Consider the following 21,791-nt stretch of genomic DNA (forward strand, 5'->3'; position numbering starts at 1 on the left):
TATTTATAATACTTCTTTGATTTTATCATCTACTTTTACCATCTGTCAAATCAAATCTTCAACATGGAGAACAATCTAATGAGCTGTCCAACTTCATTCATTTTAATTTAAAGCCCTTACATATTGTATTCGGTTGTTTTCGAGATCAAACTAAAAAGAGATTTGGATCAGAAGCAAAAATTTAGAAATCAGTTTATATCACATCGCATCCTTCACGGCTTCCAAGAAATAACGTGTAATAGAAAGTCGCCATAATTTTTCTGATACAATAAAACTGTCTCTTTGTGTCTTCTCCGTTTTCTTAATAAAAGAGGTACAAGTCTCAAGATATCGGGCTTAGTGCTTGGATACCAGTGAGTGGGGATGAGCGGGTCTGGTTACGTAAGTAACGTCGTTAACCTGCGGACCCGCAAAGTTAATATCTTAATTAGATAACCCACAGCGACGACCATTCGCACCGGGTTCGATGTGGCGGTTTATTTCCATTTGGTCTAATGTATGGATTTGTCTTTGTTAGATCCATCTACTATCCGACATTTTCATTGTAATTTTTCCTCTAAATAATAAAGATTAGAAGTACAATCTCTCTCTCTCTCTCTCTCTCTCTCTCTCTCAAGTATTTTGTTGTTTTCGTTTGTGTTGGTGCATGTCAGTGCGTTGTGTCATTGAATGCAATCACACTATACCATAATTATGACATATTTCATTCAGGATCTCCGCATCGATTGTTAACATAAGTGAAATTGCGTGTAAGGCTTTTGATATTCTTGTACAAAAATTTAATGTAATGTCCGGTTGTGTAATGTTGGATGGTTATGTTTGTATTGTATTGCATTGTATCAATTCAAACATTTAGTAAAAACCAAAAATATATAAACATTCATGAGTATAAGCAACGAAATAGGAAGAAAAAACACCGTTAAAATAGTTAAGAAATGGTTTTTTTTTTCTTTCTCTCATGTTTGTATTGCTTTAAAATCTTTTCGTCATGTCTACGCTGCATTATGGAAGGAAATCGGTTAACTTCCACCAACACATGTGCGAATGAACAAAAGGGATCAGTAAAACAATTTAAGGCGACAGATCGTTGATATGGGCACTTTAAACTACTCGATGGCCTATCCGCTTTCCTTCGCTACTCAGGAAATACCTACGCTGGCCCGCTGTTATAGCCGCCTAAGCTCTCGGGGTCTTTGTTTGCTAGAGCCCCGATACACGAGCTCTTTAAGGGTTTCGGCAAACAATATGGTTCCCGCGGTTAATATATACAAGGATGAAGTACGGTGAACAAGCGAAACGTCATGATGACAATACTTTAGCTCTTCACTAAACCAATGTTTCTTCGAAAAAAGGGTCCACAGTGGGTTAGTGCACACGTTTTGACACTCTCTATTATAATGTTACATATTTCCTTTTCCTAACTTAATGCAATAAGATTTTGTGGTTCCTAAAAGCCTTTTTAGTAATGGGGAATTTGTGACGCCTAGGTGTTTAATGAAATGAGTAAAGTTTTTAACTTTACAAGGTAAAGAATGGGAGCTATCATTAACATCAAACATAATTACAGACACAAACACGAACACATAATGTATAAATTTACGACTCAGTGATCTTACCTCGCTTTTTAATCTGGCCCCTGAAAATCTGTGTGGATTAAACCGAAAAAAAAAAACGAATCGATTTAATACACAGGAATTAGTTTGGCAAATTTTACAAAGATTTTCGTAATTATGACTTCGTTTCCCCTAAAATGCATTGAGAACCCACCGAGGATGTATCACAGCTTTGTTAAAGAAAATTAGTTATCCTGAAGATGATATTGATCATGAACTGTAAGGTTTAAAGCTGTTTTCAGTTCTTAGCTGTAATAGATGAGGATCATTGTTTTTCACCTATTTCCTTCATTCTGAACTCTGTCAATAAAGTGAAGTTTTGATATCAGTGTGGTAATGTGACAATGTGAAAATGCTGTTTTTCTAGTTGAGGAATTACTACATAAACACGATAAAATATTCATCTACCATATTTTTTTGTTATTTTCTTCTTTTGCCAAAGAAAATTATTGACACAAAACATATACACTAACATGAAACTAACATGAGAGACAATAGTTGAAATTATCACTAGTCACGTGACGCGCTAATGACCAATGACTGGTAGAGAATCTTACTATTACTCACACATTGAATGAACTACACAATACATACCTTGTAAGTCCCTTGGTAGAGTAGACTGTATGATAATAAGCACTGGATTCTTTGATACCAATACCGTAGTAGTGATATCTGCAAGAAAATGATCAGAAAATGCCCCAAAATAACTAAATAGGAACAAAATCTACATAAAAAGACATTAATAATTCCACTCTGCGATAGAAAAAGTTAATTGATTTTGTGATGCCCATAAAGTTGGAATATTTCTCTTTACTTCTTTTAATGAAAAGATTGTAACAATATGATTGATTTTACAAAGATCAAGTTTATATTTTCTTAGAACTGAGAAGATAAAAGCTCTATCCGTAACGACTAAATCATATTGTCACAATCCTTTCATGGAAACAGGTTTAATAATGACAAATTATCATAAACGCTACGGGCAACTATGTATGTGTGAAACGTCAAACAGACATTTTTTCTTATGCTATTTCCAAGTAAACATCGTTCAGTGCAACGAATAATGTTAAAGATATATTTGTTCTATTCCTTTTTTTCAAAGTACAAAGTTACAATAGTAGTTTTAGATTTGATTCGCAATTAGACATTTTTCAAGTAAAGAAAATGCATTTCTACAGAGAGTGAATTCCTAAAGTGAATTATACAGACATATCTGCCCCCCCCTCAAAAAAAAATATATATATATGAAGAAAAAAAATATAGAACGGCGTTTCTGCCTGAACCTACAATACATGTACATGGATTTTTTTGTTTAACTCTGAATACGATTTTACTATTTGACCAGTGATTTAATTTTACGAATTGATTTTCATGTTAATTTTAGACTAATAAAATTGCCAATAATTATATGTGTCATTCAAGTGATTAGTCAGTTAAGGACAGAACCACTATGTCTTTATCGGTAGACAAACCAGGGTCGTCTTCTTTATCAGGTATCTCTTTGAAGTGACCGTCAATCGCTATGGTAAATACGGTCCGGGGAATATAAATTGTGTCCCAAAGCAGAGGCAATTGGTGATGGATATCTATTTTCTCTATCGTCCTCCGTCCAAAGTTGTAATTTTAATTCACGTAGCACAAGACTTTTTGATTTGATAAGATTAATTTATCTATTTTTCCACTCCATATATGAAATTGAAATAACATATATAAAGTTACTAAAAAATATTACAATATATAGGCATAATAGAACAAATGAATTATACAGGTTAGGTAACGAAGAGTGATAGGTATCTACGAATTAACAAAATAAGTTTACAGAAGTCATTTAAGTTTGACAATAAGAAAAAAATATGTTCGACTTCGATACAAAAAATTGCTGAATTGGGCTTTCCTCCAATTGTTAGCTATGTACATGTATTTATATTTCATTTTTATATATTTTCTTTGTATAATATTTTGTATCTGATTTTGGAAATAAAAACAACAAAACAACAACAACTTCATTATAAAATTGAAGTGAATTTTAGCCATCAAATGTGTTGGGCTCCCGACACATTAGAGAGGCTTGAACTTTAAACATGATGCCAATCTCAGCTTGTTTTTTTCTCGAAATAAGTTGAATTAATAAGTGGACAAGGTTTGTACAGTGACCAATATTTACAATGACATTAACATCCGAACCAAGGTTAATAAACATCGTAAACTTTGATAACAATGGAATTTACGAAACAACATCTGAGAGAACAAGAAATCTCTTAATGCGTGACGCTCATTACCTTGTATGATGTGATTTCTTGTATTTGTGTGCGAGTGCGTGTGTGTTGTGCGTGTGTGCATGCGGGTGTTTTGTTTGTATGTTTGTATTGTTTCGTTTCGTTTGTTGTGGTATTTGTTTTGTTTGTGCTGTTTTGTTACTACGTCGTTGTAATCATATGTATTTGAAGAGATGATAATAAAAGTCTTTAATTCAATGGCTGACCCACGTGCAACCTCCCCCTTCCAATATTTGTTTTCAATCTCAGTAGATGGTCCAGAGATCGTGCCACCGGCCAAGAAAAGGAAGGGGAAAGAGAAGAAGAATCATGAGTTGATGGCCTTTCTTCTTCTTCTTCTTCTTCTTCTTCTTCTTCTTCTCCTTCTTCTTCTATTTCCACTTCATCTGTTATTAGTAACTATCATAGCTTTTCCTATTTTATCAGGAATTTCTCCCTTCCTCCCTCCCACTCCCTGTCCCCCTGTCTACACCCTTCCCTCCCTCTCCCTTTGACTCTTTCGTCTCTCTTCCTCCCTCCGCCCCCCCCCTCTCTCTCTCTCTCTCTCCCTCTCTCTTCTTCTAGATCTCTCCCTCTTTTCTCTCTTTGGATAGAATTATATGAAACTATCATTAGCGATATATTAATGTAGTGTCTTACTTTGAATGGCCTCTCGTTCCAAGTCGTCTTGTAGTCAGATTTGGGAATTTCTGTCGAATTGTCTGGGGGAAAAAGATAGAAATGGAATATAATCAAACGGAAACGTGATGAGTTATGAATGCGCTTTTGATAATAATGCAATCAAGCAATATTGATCTTTAACTCTTATCTTCTCTCTCTCTCTCTCTCTCTCTCTCTCTCTATTCTTCTGTTTTTTTCTCTCTCGCTATCTCTATTTCCATTCTACCCCTCTCTTTCTCCCCCTATTCCCCCTCTCTCTCTATCTTTGTATATAACTTATTCGCTTCGTGTTCCGTTTGTCCGGGAAACTGATTTTAAAAATAATGTTATCTTCGCAATTTGTATCTCCAATGTTTTTGCTTAACAGAATGGGAAGATCCCTCGTTACGTTGGTTACAGAATACGTATTATTCACTGTTGTTCCAAACACATTGATAAAAGTGTAGTAGTTTGGAACGGTTCGCATGACGACAAAGTAAATTACATTCCACGATCAGTCAAGGTAAGACAACATGTCTGCATTCGTAGTCTTCGACGCAAACTCTTCGAAGTCGGCAAATCTTTATCGATACTCGAGTTAACTGTACTCAAACGAATGAATAAATATGCTTTGATTTACATGTATTTCTCCGTAGATTATGTAAAAACCGCGCAGGCAGGAATTTGTAAACGGTTGTGATTCAGCTTTTCTTTGTCAAAACGCATGTCAACACTGAAGGTGTTTTTTTAGCACATCGCTCAAAGAGTATTTCTCAATTAATATACATGTACTCGGAGAGAAAATAGATGTTGACAAGTTTTAACGCAATATGTGCGCTGCTCATTTTGCAATCATTAGTTAGTTATACGATCTCAACTCTCACATGGTGTTTAAAATACTGCGCCATTCGCTGACACAGTCCTACGTCACGCAAATCATGCCTCGTGTGCAACGGGTATGAGAGACATATTGGCGCTAACAAGTTACGTCAAAGAATAAAAGTTAGTCTCTTAGCAGATGAAATGCTGATGTCAATTTTGTTTCATTGTATGACAAATACATCTATAAAGCGGGTGATTGTATTGTGATTTTCCCAATCCTATTGCAAAGGGTTCCCGTGATAGACCTGTTTTTATCTATGTTTCAATGTTTTTTTTAAATATGTAAATCATGTGCAATTCGGCATGACTACCGCGAATTCGATTCTTCTGAATAACCATCAATCAATCAAACAAAACAAAAAATCAAGCAAACACGAAAAATCAATAAATCAGTGTTTCTCCCCATAATCCATGTTTATCTACTATTAGCTATTATGATCCAAATTCACCTGCTGTGCGTAATGGTACCTCCATTGATGAATTCCACTTTTTATACATAAGCATGCTGTTGCTGTGCCTGACAAGCCTATGGCAAAGCTTTATATTTTTCAAGAGAAGCTTTTGTTCAAGAAGCATGCATACAATTATCAAACAGGTCTATGTCCAGGGGGGGGGGGGCTACAAAGATCCTAATTCGACCTAAACATTATGGAGAGCCATTTGTAGCCTTAAAATAAAATATATTCAAGAGCAAAAGTTTAAGTATTTTAGACTTTTCATATATCACATCAAGAACATGAAATGACCTTGATAATAGAAAATATGAATGATTTGAGTCAACATTTTATGCCTTTTAAAATATCTTGTACAAATTTGTTTCATTAATGCTAACGGCTTTCCATAACTGCTAAGTCCAACTTAGAGTTAAATTTAGGATCTTTGTGGAAAAAACACCCTGGTCTACTTGTAAAGCACTGCTGGGTCTGAACGCAAGACTACGTGTAGTTTTTCATGACGCACAACACCACGCGAAAGGACACCATTATTACGTAACATCGGATATATACCTCGTCGATTTACTCCTAGGCCGTGAGATTTGTTTGTCCACCCCGCCATGAATAGATGATGGCGAGAAAACAGTGGACTTACAAGATCTAAACACTGATTAGTTCTCCTTATCAATGTCGGATACATGCAGACGCAAAGAGGATTTATCAATATCTAAATAGATGAATTACAAGTAAAACCACTGTAGTATAACGGTGAACCTACAAGGTATTTTATTATTGGACGAGGTTTGTTTAAGAATTTCTCAGACTTGTCGTCATTATTGGAAGGAATTCTTCCAATGCTCAAAGGATGACGCTGCTGTTTTGTCGCCAAAGGTAATCGCCCCAATCCTCACAACAAGAAAAACAAACAAACATCCGTAAACTAAGACAAAGCAAAGTAACTGAAATACAATTACATATGCATGTAGGATATGTGTGATACCCTGCGAGTGGATAGAATGTTGATTCTAACAATTGGATTCAATTTTGTATTATTGTTATGATTAACTTTTATCTATTAAAAACTGCTTTTGTTGATTAACGTAGGCCTACTCTGTTCACATTGATGTATATTTCGCATGTTTTGTAACTTGTAGGTTAATTTGTAATATTTTGTCTGATATATATCATTGTTTGTCGTTGTAATTTGTTAGCATAGCGCTCAAAGACTTCGGTGGAAAGCACTTCATAAGCACCGTTTTGTCATTATTATTATTATTATTATAGATTATCGTGTTTTTTTTGTGTGATTTTGTTTAACAAAATGATGACGTTGAACCTAATTAAATGATTGCTTGAGGGTAGACACGTGACTCCGCATTTCCAAATGTGTTACTAGTCATTAGAAAGTGCTACTGGCCGGTATTTAGCATTTACGAGATCCATGTATTCAGCTTTCTTATTCACATAGGCCTATACCAGTTTAAGATATTGCATTTTTTCGCAATGATGTCATTTTACAATTTGAATTTAAATATTTAAATACCATAATGAGCATTTCACTCATGCTTCCCGTCTCCCTTACCATGGCATCGGAAATGATATCGTTTCACAAACACTACATTGAAAATGTTCACGAAGACAAACTTTTAATGAATATGTTTTTAAAAGTTCTACTTCTAATTATCCAGGAGTAAGATAAAATGTAATCATTTTTTTTGTTTAAAGACCGTCAATACTACTGGGACAGAAGGGATTAGACCACACAGCGAGGTCACTGACAGGTGGCTATCTCATTAACTCAGCTCTCAACTAACATAAGAAAAAGAGGATCATGGGGGACCAACAGGCACCGATTGGGGAAGTTTTCTATATAGAGGGAGCAAGCAGATACAAGTAGGACAGTGTGGCTTTAAAGGTACTATGTCCCTTTTGCAGGCCAAACAAATGAAAAGGTTAAATTTCAATGGCATTTGAAAGATAATTCTAATTAAGAACCCCCTTTAAAAAATGGGGCTTGAAAATGTCTTTGAGTGGGGAAATAACGACTATTAGTTGTCAAATCGACTTAGGAGCTATAGAGCCAATAAGTAATAGTCTTGATTTTCAGACCATTGTACCGTATGGTCGTACGTTTTATGCTGCGCAAAGATTCAATTAATTTAATTTTGGCCATTACAAGAAGTGGGTTTTTGATGTAGACAAATCCTTTACAGCTCATTTTATGTATGTTATTACCAAAGAAGAACAAAAAGCCAGTCAGTCACTCAATACTGACAATAGTGTCTGACAATGAAGTCAAGCAAGTAAACGGGTTTCTTTACATAATTTGAATATTAGGACAATGCTAACGTTTACATTTCACAGATAGGACATACATGACATATTCATAATTCCTGCAAAGTTCTACAGAATTTGAGGTTGGCTGCAAAAGGGACATAGTATCTTTAAGTATAAGGAGAGTTGTCAAATGTAACGCAGTGGTGGATGCGAAGGGGTCGTAAAAACGCGGCTCTCTTTCTTCCTGATTTCCATGACAGAAGTATACATAAGGTTTTGCTTGTTCCTGTATTTTGAACCACTCCCACTCCATACCTTCAAGTTCAAGTTCAAGTTTTAATTGTTCCGCATTTTACAAAAAATATAGACATACATATAAAATAACAAATTATACAAGTCATGTAGTATAAATGGGCACGTCTCAATGATTCTCAATTCATATAATAGATTAAAGACCGTCACCACTACTGGGCAACAAGGGATTAGACCACACAGAGAGCCATCGAGGTCACTGTGACAGGTGGCTATCTCATTAACTCAGCTCTCATTTAACATAAGTAAAAGAGGATCATGGAGGACCAACAGGCACCGATTGGGGAAGTTTTCTATATAGAGGGAGCAAGTAGCTACAAGTATGGCAGTGTGCCTTTAAGTGAAAGGTGAGGAACCTGTATTGTTTATATCCTATAAAATACGGTTTGGAGTGCGTTGCTCTATTTTTCAGAAACTCAAATATTATACAAATATACTGTTTTTCGTGGGCTCCTTTGTTTCTTGAGTAAACTCCAAGAGTGAATAATTATCATTGTCAGTATATTTAATTAGAACAAATTTAACCTTCCCTTTGCCGTGAGTGCTAATATGCACAGTCACTCGTTTTCCAAGCGTGCCGATCGGCACAAAACTCATCTAAGCATCAGATCACTCATAAACTGTAGCTGTACATGTCAACCTTTTGAACACCTGTTATTTTTACACTGGAGACATGAAAATAATCTTGAATCCCTTAGTGTAACTATCCTACAGGAAACGCAGTTTGGCACAGGGACATCATTCGCATGACACATAAAGTTAACATGAGATTGTTACCTTGCCAAACGTAGCAGCGCATGCTGGGTCAAGAGTCTCCTTGCGGCAAAAGTCGAGGTAGTGTGAATAAAGAATACACCGTGGCAAGCATACTCCCTCACATATACAGTAATTCTCTTCCAACCTAAGGGGATGAAGTGAGTGAGGGATGGTGAGAGAGAGAGAGACAGAGAGAGAGAGAGAGAGATGTGGGGGATTGAGAGAGAGAGAAATAGGAATACCGTCAGCAGTGCGAATAACATTTGTAAAGAATTATAGATGAGAACATATTTTTATTAATCAATAAATATATAATATTATTCTCAAACGACCTCAAAATAGTAGTTTAGAACGATGTAACGCCCTCCCCCACCCCTCACCCCTCTCGCAGTAACCCAATCCTTACTAAACGTATACGAATCAAAGTAAGTTGTAATATGACTCAATCTGACGCCAGATAACATTACAATAACGCACGATGTTCATTATAGAGCTTTCATTGAAATAGTTTTTAAATTTCAGCTGTGATAGTTTTTTTTTATAGGATACATACACTGTTGCCCAAACAAAGTTGGAATACTTTTTTTTTCCTTACCTCTTTTCATGAAATGATTGTGACAAAATGGTTAATTCTTGATAGATAATGTTTCTGTCTTCTCGGAACTTTATTGGTCAATCTCTATGAATCTTTAAACTACTAAAATTCTGAAAAAAATGTCAATTCTACTCTTAAGAAAAATGATATTCTCACAATCATGTCATGAAAAAGGTGAATAATTATATCAACTCTTTTGGCAACAATGTAGACTAGCATAATACTGCTTATAAACTCACCATTGCAAAGTTAGTGCAGTTTGTTTCTTCTTGTCTTTGACCATTTGGGCTACGGTCTTTTTGCCAGTCGTTTTCTTGGTTTCATCTTTCTTAGTCTTGTGCATTTCATCTTCGTTTTGGTTGTCTACGTCTGTCTTCCTAATTCCATCGTCGACGGACCCGTTTTCGAGTTCTATTTCGTGCTCATCCTCCGAGGAAGACTCTGCCGTCTCACCTTCTGTGTAAAGATATAAGTTTCAAAGGGCAAAGAGTTTAGTCAGATCCAACTGTTTACTTACATATCCGAATTATATGTATACTGTTTGAAGAAAGGTTGTTCTTGTCTATCCGAAAGCTTGCCCGATGCATACCCGACCTAGCAACAGACAATGTATACTGAATGGATTGCGAGTATTGTAGTTTATTCAATAATGACAGGTGAATGGAATACCTAGTCACTAGGTCCCCAGGAAAGAAAAACATCCATCAATTCGTATGTTAGTAAACCGGTCTAATGATCACAATTATTGGCGAGAGAGAGAGAGAGAGAGAGAGAGAAGAGAGAGAGAGAGAGAGAGAGAGAGAGAGAAAGGGGGAGAAAGAGAGAAGGGAAATATAGACAGAAATAGTATTGAAATTTATGGCAAATATAGTAAGGAGGATGGAAAAAGAGATGAAGAGTGAGAGAGATGGAGAGGGAGGATGGAAAGGGAAAGTGTGCGCGCGCGTGTGCGTGTTAGAGATAAAGAGAGAGAGAGCGCGGGACTTTAATGTACAGGTGTAGTGGTCGACTGGATACGTCACCGGACTGTGGATCACAAGATCCGCGGTTCGAGTCCCGCCGACATTGATCTACATTTGCTACACTCAACCCAGGTGATGTAAATGGGTACCTTGCAGGAAATCATTCCTTGAAATGCTAGAGTGCCGTAATGGCAGCCGTGCAAAAGCCAGGGTAATAATCGGGAGCGCCAGGAGTGTCAAGTCTGACAGATATAAGTGCTATTAATACAAGAACCTATATTATTATAATATAGAACAAAATAAGATCTGAAAAAGACTTTCTTATCGAAAAAAAAAGTATTAAAAAAAACAAGATGAAAGTGTGCGAGGGGACCTAGGAAGGTGCGGATAGGAAAGAGGGGAGAGGGAAGGGAAAAGATCTGAAGTAGAAATGATGAAGAAAAAGAAGAATTTAAAAAAAGAGAGAGCGAGAAAGAAATAATAAAAAGAGAAAGAAGGAGAGATAGAAAAAAGAAAGATAGAGAGAGAGAGAAAGAGAAAGATGGGTGGGGCTGACATAGAGAGACAAGGAGGGGTAATTTTGTTGGTTTAAGGAGCTAAACGGGCTATAAAAGGGTCAAATATCACAATACCGACCTCGTGAAGATGTTTTCAAACTTTCTGGATGGTGACTCATCCTAGAATCTACAGTGAAATGTTGATAAAGCCCATTAGGCTTAGGTAACATGTTAGATAGCCTATACTGATCACACTCATTAAGCTAGAACAAAGACAGATGAACGCCTCGTAATTAAATCGGGAACACTAGCATATGGCCATGGGCTTCGGTGATCAGCGCTCACGACTTTAATTCTAACTCAAACATGCAAGGGTTGGCTGAGAATCAACTTTTTGTCCATTCTTAATTAAAATAATAATAATAAGAAGAAGAAGAAGAAGAATGATAATAATAATAACATCGCTTGTATAGAAGCCCTAAAGACAACAAAGTACCATAAGCGCTTTCAAAATTAGAGAATGTGAAGGAAAACCTAAAAGTACTCGTTCCTAGCCTCATAAAATAAGTATATCTCATTATGCCGAGAGAAAGATTATGTTCAAAGGGGATTTTTGAAAGAGGCAAGACAAGTTAATTCTCTCATTTAAAGTGGAATAATTCTTTCACAATTTCGAGGCCTCCACTGTAAAATGAATTGGTTTCGTTATAGTTTGGATTTGGGAATTAATTAATTTTTGTTTTAAATATATTTACCAACAGCAATACAGTAAAAGGATGTTTACATATACAAGAACATAAACTATTGGTTGGTAAAAGGGGCCCAATAAACGCACGTGTGCTAGTCGAACGTAACACATTACACAGCTAAAACAAAGTATTTTGATACAAACAAAGACTTTTTTTTGTTAGAAAACCAAAATGATGAATTTACTCTTACAATCGATAATTATTTGCAACATCAGTTTAATTTTTACATGTAGAATTCCAATCTATTTGTCTTCCAATCATATTAATGATAACATTTATCCTGAATTTATTTAGAATTACTAAACTATCTGAATTTTGCACCATCGTTTATTCTTGTTTATTTATTTGTTTAATCATTATCAATATTATCATAATTATTATTACTTTTTATACTTTACATTTTATTTATTAATTTATTTGTTCATTTGTTTAATTATCTATTGAATTAATAGTTTGTTATCATGTACATTATATTATAACCATCACAATTTAGTCTCTTTGGGCCACGAGAATGGAATCTAAGTAATGAACTCCCCCAATTAACGGAATCTCTTCAATTATTACAACTCCAATATTTATTATATAATTCGCCTTCTATCACTGAAGAGAAATATTTGTTTCTTTCGCATATTCAACATGTTCAAAGTCTGTGTAATATCGCTATACATTTTTAGTCTCTCAGACGAATTTGAAAATCTTTTAATCTATCATCAAGTAAGGGTTTGGGCGAAATATTTCACTTTTATCTTTTCACCTATATATCTGTTTGTTTTAATACGTTATCCTTTTACGGTTGTTAATGTAAATTCGAAACTTATCGGCTTCAATGTTGGATATTACTGAATTAACCTTATCAGAGCTCATGAGGAAAAAAATCTCATAATTTTTACATTTTTTATCTAGGATATGTGAAAATTTACATAAGCATCAGTTTTATATTTTAGAGCACATTAATTCACAACCATGTTATCCAATTTCATTCTATTTTGTTGAATCGAAACAGGTAACAAGAAAAAACGCATAGTCCTCGGCAGTCCTTTTTAATTTGTGTTATACATGTACGGTGATGTTAAATTATATATGATGCAAACCAAGTTTTACAATTTACCAATAATTAATCTTGCATTAGAAATGTCAGTTTCGGACGATTTAGTCTATAGAGAGGACGTTTGTATATTTAAACACGTATATGTCCAAGTTACTGTTCCGTACGTCACAAACCACATCTAAGATTTTAGTATATATATAGATGGTTGTAGTAAGCTAATACCCATGACAGAGCTTTTATCATACAAAATAAAACGGGAAATATGAAATGAAAATACATTTTGGTGTCAATATATAATGTTCACAACACCACATCGGACTTGCCCAAAAGATACGTTAGTCGAATTGTAGTTTTGTCTTAAAAGTCAAACGGAGAGACAATGTAAAATGAGCTCTTAACAAAATAAATATTATATGAAAGGTGAGAAAAGGGCTTGCTGCATGGCAAAATAAGCGCTATTGCACATGAATGCCGCCAATACTAGGCTAAATCGGCAAACTACCGTATCCCGAGTATTTTTGTAAAGTTTTCTCTGACAATGACAAAGACTTTGATGACAATTACAATGACAATGATGTGCATTTGTAAATTATACTTTTTTCTCATTTAAAACGCTTTATTTATTTGTAAGTAATCATTCGCAACCAGATGGCCGAATTTCAGATTCTTTTACAATCAGAATAAATAAAATGGATACATGAATGAATAATAATTCATCGATATCAGTGAAAATGCAACATTGTGAGTATATATAAGTGAGCTTATTTCATGATATAGATGCATGACGTGGGCCTAAGAGTCTCGATAGGCATAGCAATAGGTTCCAGCAAATATGGGAATTGTAAATAACAACAACAGTAATTCGTAGCAACTTTTATGAATCCACCCCACTGTGAGAAAGAAGATATTAAGGGAGATGAAGGGGGGGGGAGAGAGAGAGAGAGAGAGAGAGATTTAGGGGAGAGGAAATAAGGAACGGAAGATGACATGGGTGAAAGAGAGAGAAGGGGTCATTTTGATTGTTAAATTAACGGTCCTGGAAGAAATTAAGTTAACAAATTTAGATTTCTGCTCCTTTTGAAACATTATTTATCATATATTTTCTATTATACAAGTGTCGAGAAAAAAAATCAGTTATTTTAAACATGTTAAAGAGTGCATTCCACGTTCCCCTTTCCGAATTGGGAGGGCCCCATGCACCCCACCCATTTTTAAATGTTATCGATACACCACTGCATGAAAGAGGAGTGGTGTAATTAGTATGATTATGAGTTATGCTAACGATAAGAGAAATTATAGAAGGAAAGAGAATAACAACATATAATGATAACAAACAAAAAAACTTCTGTTGCATTTTGATGAAAATCTTTTTTCCGACTTAATAGGGGCAGAAATAGCAAATGGTAATAAGTGCACAATGTGCGAATGAGATTGAAGACCATTCTAATCAAAGGAAAAGATACTTAAAAATGACGTTTTGAAGAATAATATTTGTTATGAAAGGCTTACCGCTCATGTTGCTTTGGAAGAGCGTTTTCTTCGCGGGATGTTCACCGTCGACAACCAACTTGATCACGCTCATCGACCGCTTACTCGCCATCCTAGCTAGCCCGTTAATCTCCCGTTGGATTCTCGCACCGTTCCGCTAAACTTCCCTACCAGCTCCTATAACTCCTCCTTCGTGGGCGTCCTTGGTCGTGTTTGAAGCCTCGAGTACCGGGGGACTGTCGGGGAGGGAAAGACAAACAGGGTGGTAGTCAATGATTAGCTATAATTGCTCCAAAGGCCCTTAATGTGAAGACTCATACACGGGTATTGACACAGTAGTTCATGTAACAGAACAGTTTATCATATACAACCGTCTCTCTCTGTCGAATGTTGAATGTCACAGAGACCTTCGCATTTTTGTTTGACACCTTGGCTACATGCAATTATATTACATTGTTATTTATGTTATTTGTCGTTATTTGTTTATGTTATGTTAATGTATTGTTATATTTTATACAAATGTGAGTCTTGAGATGATTTATATGCCTTCTTTTTATTTGCGCATGACAATAAATAAATTCAATTCAATTCAATGTATGACTAGTATTTGTTTGTAGGTGTAATTGCTAATTTTAGCATCAGAATATCGTTTTACATCAAATAATAAGAATTTCATTTTAAAAATCAAAGAAAAGGACAGTGAAGTCTGTTTTGAGTGCAATACCGGATTGCGCAACAGGCGGAGTTTGCAATGTTCAGGAAACAAGGATAAGTCTGATAGAAAAAATAACAAACCAAAGAAAATGACTGACAATAGGGAAAAAGGGACAGGGATGGAGGGGAAAAGGAGGAGATATAAAGACAAGCAGGCGGGTAGGAAGAATATTGGGAATACACGACATTTTACTATTTTATTTCTAAAAGACTAAATGCTTATCCTCATAGTTTTAGTAACTGTTGCGCCCCTTTTTGTTTAGGTTTGGAAGCACCCTGGGTTTGAATAAAATTTGTCTTTACTTGAAAAAGGCTGAAAGGCGAAATTAGTATATTTTGTATCACCTAAAAGGTTGTTTATTAATTCTTCTTCTCTTGTCTATTTTTCGTCAACAACAACATGGCAATATATGGAAATATATATTTATATACGCAGTAATTAAAATATCCACCTGCAAGTTGAAATGGGGTCAGCCGACCCCACGTCGACCGACCCTGAGTTGACTTCTGAATTTAGAAAAAAATCAGACAAAATAGAAGTAGTTTTGAATATGTAAATATTTTAAAAACCACACAGCAATATAATTTGGAGTAGGCTTCTGTATTTCGTATTTATACAGTCATATTTTCAGTGTCATTCATCTAACTTATATTTGTTTCAAATCATTTTTATGACTATAATATTGTTACTTTTACCATTGTGAGAGATTATTAACCATTATTGAACGTTTAATTCAATGTTTGAATAAAAATTACTGCTCTTGATGGCGGCTGTTCACATGTATTACAGGATGAGCAGTTCATAAAACCCATTTCATTTTATTTTATTTTATTCGGGCGTTGTCTCACGTGTAACCTTGCACCACCATTGCCCCCATCCCCCCCCCCCCCTCCACAAAAAACCTCATACAGGGAAAGCCAACTTGTAAGAGGGTATTTCAATTGCTGCATTTATATGTATGATTTATGTTTATTTATTTATTTATTTCTGATATTTAAACAGGGTGGCACATAATCACCAATTTGGTGGTCCCACATGAGGCTCTGTTTGGTAAGAATAAAATAAGTAATAGCAGGAAAAACAAAATTCATTAATTCATAAACATGTAAACAGGTAATATACAAATTAATTGATATCCTTCCGCTCATTTTCAACATTAGAGTTAACTTTCTTTTGGGGCACCCTGTACCTAACTTCAATTCATCTCAACAATATGCTTCAATCGCCACCATGTGTCATGCAATTGGCCATTAATCATTAGTTGGTCTGCCACCGACAATGCATGCCATCACTTTGGAACATGAGCTCTTTTCATAATGTGTACAATGTACAATTGTCATTGTGATCGAGCGATTCGTCATTTCTTCAAGCGTTTTTAGAAATTAAACCCCCAAAATGTTCATCGTGGGTCGACAAGGTAGTTTTACTTGTAACAAAACGTAATGGAGATATATATATAAATATAAATAAACTGCTGGTCAAAAGTTTTGTTACATCCTTTATTTTGAGATCTCTTTTTAATTTTTGGTTACTGACTTTTGAATATCCCATTTTCGTAATTTATCAAAATGTATGCATATGCCTTTGTAAAACACCTCGATACGAATTATTGTATTCACCTGTTATGAATTAATGTATCTCAATAGTCAGAACTGAAATTGCATACAAGTCATTAGCTTGGTAGAACAAATGTTATTGCTTGCCCTACCTACCAACATGAAATTATGCATTTTGCTTTCTAATTGTTCTAAATTATATTGAAACACTAGCCATTTTAAATTTTCAAATCAAACATATTTTATAAATAAAATGAACACAACATTTGTCAAATCTTATAACTGTTAATATGTCTTCTTCTTATTCTCCTCCTCCCCTTCTTCGTCTTCTTCTTATTATTTTTCTTTGTCATTTTCTTCTTCTTCTTCACCTTTTTCTTCTCATCCTCTTCCTTCTCTCTCCTCCTCCTCATTCTTCTTCTTCTTTTTCTTTTTCGCTTTTGTGTTCTGTTTCTTCTTCTCTTCCTTCTTATTGTTTTTCTTTTCCCCCTGTCCTCGTCCGCCGTTAGGTGTCGGTGATGATTTCTTCTCTGTTTTTCAATTCAATAACTTAAAAGTGGGCGAATGGCACAAGTATACTGACATGACTGAGAAACAGAACATGATACCATTCTCTTTTCAGTCATATAGGCTATATATATATACACGTAGGTCTGTCGAATCCATTTCGTTATTTTTTCCTCTCAAACCAATTTTGTTTGCTTTCTGAATCAAGTATTCTCCAAATCAAACAAATCAGTGTACATATCTTCTCATAATGTCAACACTCGAATTAATATGATTGAGTGGTGTCGGGTCAAAATTGATGGAAATTTATGTACCAATTCAGATGCCCTTCAGGCTTCACGGGAGATACACACTCCTGTATATACAGTGTGTTATTCTAAAAAGGATACTCGAATTCTCCCAACAATTACTGGAAATTTGATTTCGTCCTGATTAATTGTTATTAGTCATGTCAAAGTACAATTCATCCTCTTTCATATGTTGTGATATTGTCATACATGAAAGAATTTGAACGGTTTTATTTTAAAGTGAATGATGTCAAAAGTATGTGTAGTTAACACAGAGAAATAATGCGTAATGTATGTCCATTTTAGTATATTTGCAAACGAGCGAAACAAAATACCGAGACACAAAGCAAAGCTGAGTGATATTTCTTGATTTGTTTTAATATTCATACTCTTTCAAAATTTTAGTAACCTTTAATAAGACATGAGTCCATATGGCCCGAATGGACAGAAAAATCTGATTTAAGAACAGAATGGAAATGAATGTGGGGAGAGATTCAATGAATGGCCATTCATTGTGTTGATGCATAGATCCATCTCTCGTGGGCGAATCAATTTTTATATTACTGGTTTAAAATGATTTTAATTCGATCTCAGGCTTTACCATCACAATATAATATGATTTGAAAGGGCATAAAATCTCCTTGTTAGGATACATTATAATACTTACATTTTCATATAATTTATGTGTATTTGACGAGATGTTGCAGGAGGATTGTTTGTTCCCTTTTTGTTTAGAGGAAAGACATTGTATAATTTATATACATTAGTTGGGAGTTAGGAATATGATGAATGCTCACGTTAACTTGTGTATGATCTTCCATTGTAAATAATTATTTTAAAAATTCATAGAAAACTAAGGTGCAGGATATAGTTTTTTTTTTGTGGGGTTTTCAGAAATATTTCTAAACACATCATGCATTTCAAGAGATTATCTGACAAGCGTTTAATTCAAGCCAAATCGCACGAATTGTCCTCTTTATAATATGCCCAACTGGCCCCTTTATATTGTGTATTATTAAAATAATGGAAAGTAAAGTTCTTAAGTGACACAGAAATTAGGAATGTTCATTTCATGACATTTTAAAAACAAGCGGCATCGGCGCTCGTAAGGGTGAATAACGGGGATAGTGAATACATGACATACAAATATCTCTTCTTTTCCTTTTATAGAAATAGTCCCCTTACTTCTAATTAAAACTAGATAATTCTGAAATTTCGATGATTTATACATGAGTTCATTAACTCTCTAGGCAATTATACAAATAACTTTGAATTACACTAACGTGGTTTTTCTTTTAATATGCTGGATCTGTGTTTACTTCAAAACAAATAACTGTTCATCTGAGTTATCGTTACTGCCGGGACTTTTAAGAATGAATCAATAATTAAGAAATTTTGTTTTATTGCAAGGGGGATGAGTTTATTTGGAGGATGCGATTATTAACAATGTACAACAAATTAAAGTATTTAACATTACTTACCTCACTCAGAAACTTGCATCTATTATGTAGGTGCTGAGCATGTCCACTTTAACGATAGGGTACGGAAAAATACCCGATTAACAGAATAAGAGAGTCAGATTATACCTTGGTAGAATGGTTTTACACCAGTCGCCAAAGTTACGATCCGTTTTTGAAATCACGTATAGATAGAAAATGCGTGTTGATCTCGAATGCAATCTTTTTCAAAATCCTGCTTTTGGGGATCGTGCCACGAATTGATATCTTTTTACGCGAGACAAACTCAGGCGTCTTGCTATTAAGGCCATGCTCATATAAATTAACTATTCTAAATGCGGTCCAGTTATCAGAAGTTGTATTTACACAGCGGCAACCTCTTACGATATTACTACATCAATTATGGCGTCTGTTTGTTTGAGGCTTTAAATAGTCGTACGCATGCGCAGTAATGGCTCAGAAATGGACAAAATATATTATCACTGGATTTATGCAAAGCATCACTATGAAAATCATAACAATGAAGTAGCGGTATAGTAGCAGGAGGAGGAGGAGGAGGAATGGAAGGAGGAGGGCTATATTGCTAGTTTAAAAGAGTTTTAGTTCGATGATCTCAGGTTTTTTTCAGCAGAATTATATTTTTCTTCGAAATAACGCCATTGTATCCATTGTATATTATGAGGTCTAAGGGCCAAGTCATGGCAGGGACAATTGCAGAAATGCATCGAGCATTCATCGGAAGTCCTCCTACCATTTGTAGTCTCCTGTCTCTTATCACGGTCCATGCTCTTATGTACATAGTTGCGACTGATAAAAATCAATTTCTACTCTGTATAAGACGCGGGGCCCTGATCTCACATGTAACCTTATCTTTATGAGATAAAAAATGCATGACATTGCATTACATGCCTATTTTCCCCACTATTAAAAAAAAAAATCATTCTTTCATTTTCGGTAGCATAGGTACGGGGGCATGGCGGGGGCGGTGGGCACACACCCTTACCCATGTTGACGAAAACAGGGAAAGGCAAAATAGAGGGATAAGGGGACTTGAATTCAGATGAAAGGACCCTTCTCACACCCTCTACTCCCTAACGATATACCTTGTTTCTTTGTATTTCATCCACCAAGTGAGACTGGTGCATCTTTCCTTCAAAAAAGGGGGGGAGGGCCCTTCAATGGCTTGGCCAACATCCGTCATGTCTGAGCTTGACTCGATTTACTCGTCTAAAGACACATTCATTCAAAATTGCTTTTGATGATTACCTGTGTTCACATTGATGTGCGTTTTATATGTATTGTAGTTTGTAGGTTTATTTACAATTTTTTTGTTTTGTTTATCAGTCTATTCTGTTTGTTATAGCGCTTAGAGACTTTGGTGGTAAGCGCTTTATAAGTAACGTTTTTATTATTATTATTATTATTATTATCATAATGATGAAGCTAAACCTGAAACTCATTTATATGATGCGTGCATGCACTTCAATTCTCTTCTCTCATTCTAATCATACATAAAAGGGTGATGTTTGATATCACGTGTATGAAGAAATATAATTCTACTGGAAAACGGAATAACATTTTTCTTCCTCCAGTTTTCAACAAATCAATCATACAATTTATTATTTAGCAAATGATTTCCTCTTTTCCTTGACGGAAAAAAATGGGTATTTATCCACCTCTCTCTCTCTCTCTCTCTCTCTATCTCTATCTCTCTCTCTCTCTCCCTCTATCTCTCTATCTCTCTCTCTCTCTCTATCTCTCTCCATCTATATCTCTCTCTCTCTATCTCTATCTCTCTCTCTCTCTCTCTCTCCCTCTATCTCTCTCTCTCTCTCTCTCTCTATCTCGCTCTATCTCTCTCTCTCTATCTCTCTTTTTTTACGAGTTTATTGCTTACACTTTATTCAGATATGAGATTTGACAATATGAATAGTAATAATATATGACCAATGATAATAAAAAGTACCCCAAAAAGGAATTTAATATCGTAATTCAAATCGAAGATGACATACATATTTTTAAAGCAACATCTATGAAAAGCTCAGTAGACAAGAATTGTTAGATAAATATTAAATAAATGAGTTTTACCCCCCAAAATATAATAATATAGTAAGATAAGAAACTGAATATCTTTCCTAATGGAAGTACTGTAAGAAATGTAAATAAAATGCAAGCTACGTTCTAGTTGTAATTGAAAGTATCTCTGAAAAGGCTAGGATATAATACATGAATAGCTAGTTTACCCCTCCACAAGAAAAACAAAATATATATATATAATAACACTAATAACAATAGTTAGGACCTGCTGCTACTAAGATGCTCAAGACTATTACATCTACAAAGTGCAATGATTAAGTCAAGGAAAATATATATTGATAAAAACATGGTATTTTTCTTTGAAAAGGAGGTCAAATGGTCGAAGTTCGGCAAGTCAATTTACATGAAATTAAATAACTTTTAATCTTGTTATGGCAATTAAAAGGACCATTTAAAGATAGTTTAGCTGTGAACGTAAAAAATAGCTGGAATTACTGTAGTTTGCATCACTATAGTGATACTAGTGCTCATATTTCAGGATCGTCAGGTCAAAGGTCAAAGGTCGTAAAGATCGATTGACATGTACGTATATATTTGTTTTGCTCTCCGTTATATTCCAATAACTATTCAAGCCATGAACTTAACCCGAGTTAAGCGGAGGCAAATTGAAGACGCAGTCGCATTTGTCTCATGTGTATACTGCG

The 21,791-nt window shown here is 35.0% G+C and overlaps 1 protein-coding gene across 1 annotated transcript in view; it reads right to left on the reverse strand.

Moving 5' to 3' along the window:
• The window catches only part of LOC585554 (DNA-binding protein RFX6), a 33,957-nt gene extending 14,347 nt beyond the window's left edge, over positions 1-19,610 (reverse strand). Inside the window, exons 1-7 of the mRNA XM_785376.5 lie at positions 19,075-19,610; positions 14,550-14,764; positions 10,024-10,240; positions 9,211-9,334; positions 4,529-4,590; positions 2,208-2,285; positions 1,617-1,644 (exon numbers count right to left, since the gene is read on the reverse strand). Coding sequence (XP_790469.2) covers positions 1,617-1,644; positions 2,208-2,285; positions 4,529-4,590; positions 9,211-9,334; positions 10,024-10,240; positions 14,550-14,640 — 600 coding nt within the window. The 5' untranslated portion in view covers positions 14,641-14,764; positions 19,075-19,610. The remainder of the gene's footprint in view (positions 1-1,616; positions 1,645-2,207; positions 2,286-4,528; positions 4,591-9,210; positions 9,335-10,023; positions 10,241-14,549; positions 14,765-19,074) is intronic.
• Positions 19,611-21,791: the final 2,181 nt, after the last annotated feature.

The sequence above is a fragment of the Strongylocentrotus purpuratus genome, unplaced genomic scaffold, assembly GCF_000002235.5.
Source record: "Strongylocentrotus purpuratus isolate Spur 01 unplaced genomic scaffold, Spur_5.0 spur5_scaffold_20, whole genome shotgun sequence".
NCBI lineage: Eukaryota > Metazoa > Echinodermata > Echinoidea > Camarodonta > Strongylocentrotidae > Strongylocentrotus > Strongylocentrotus purpuratus.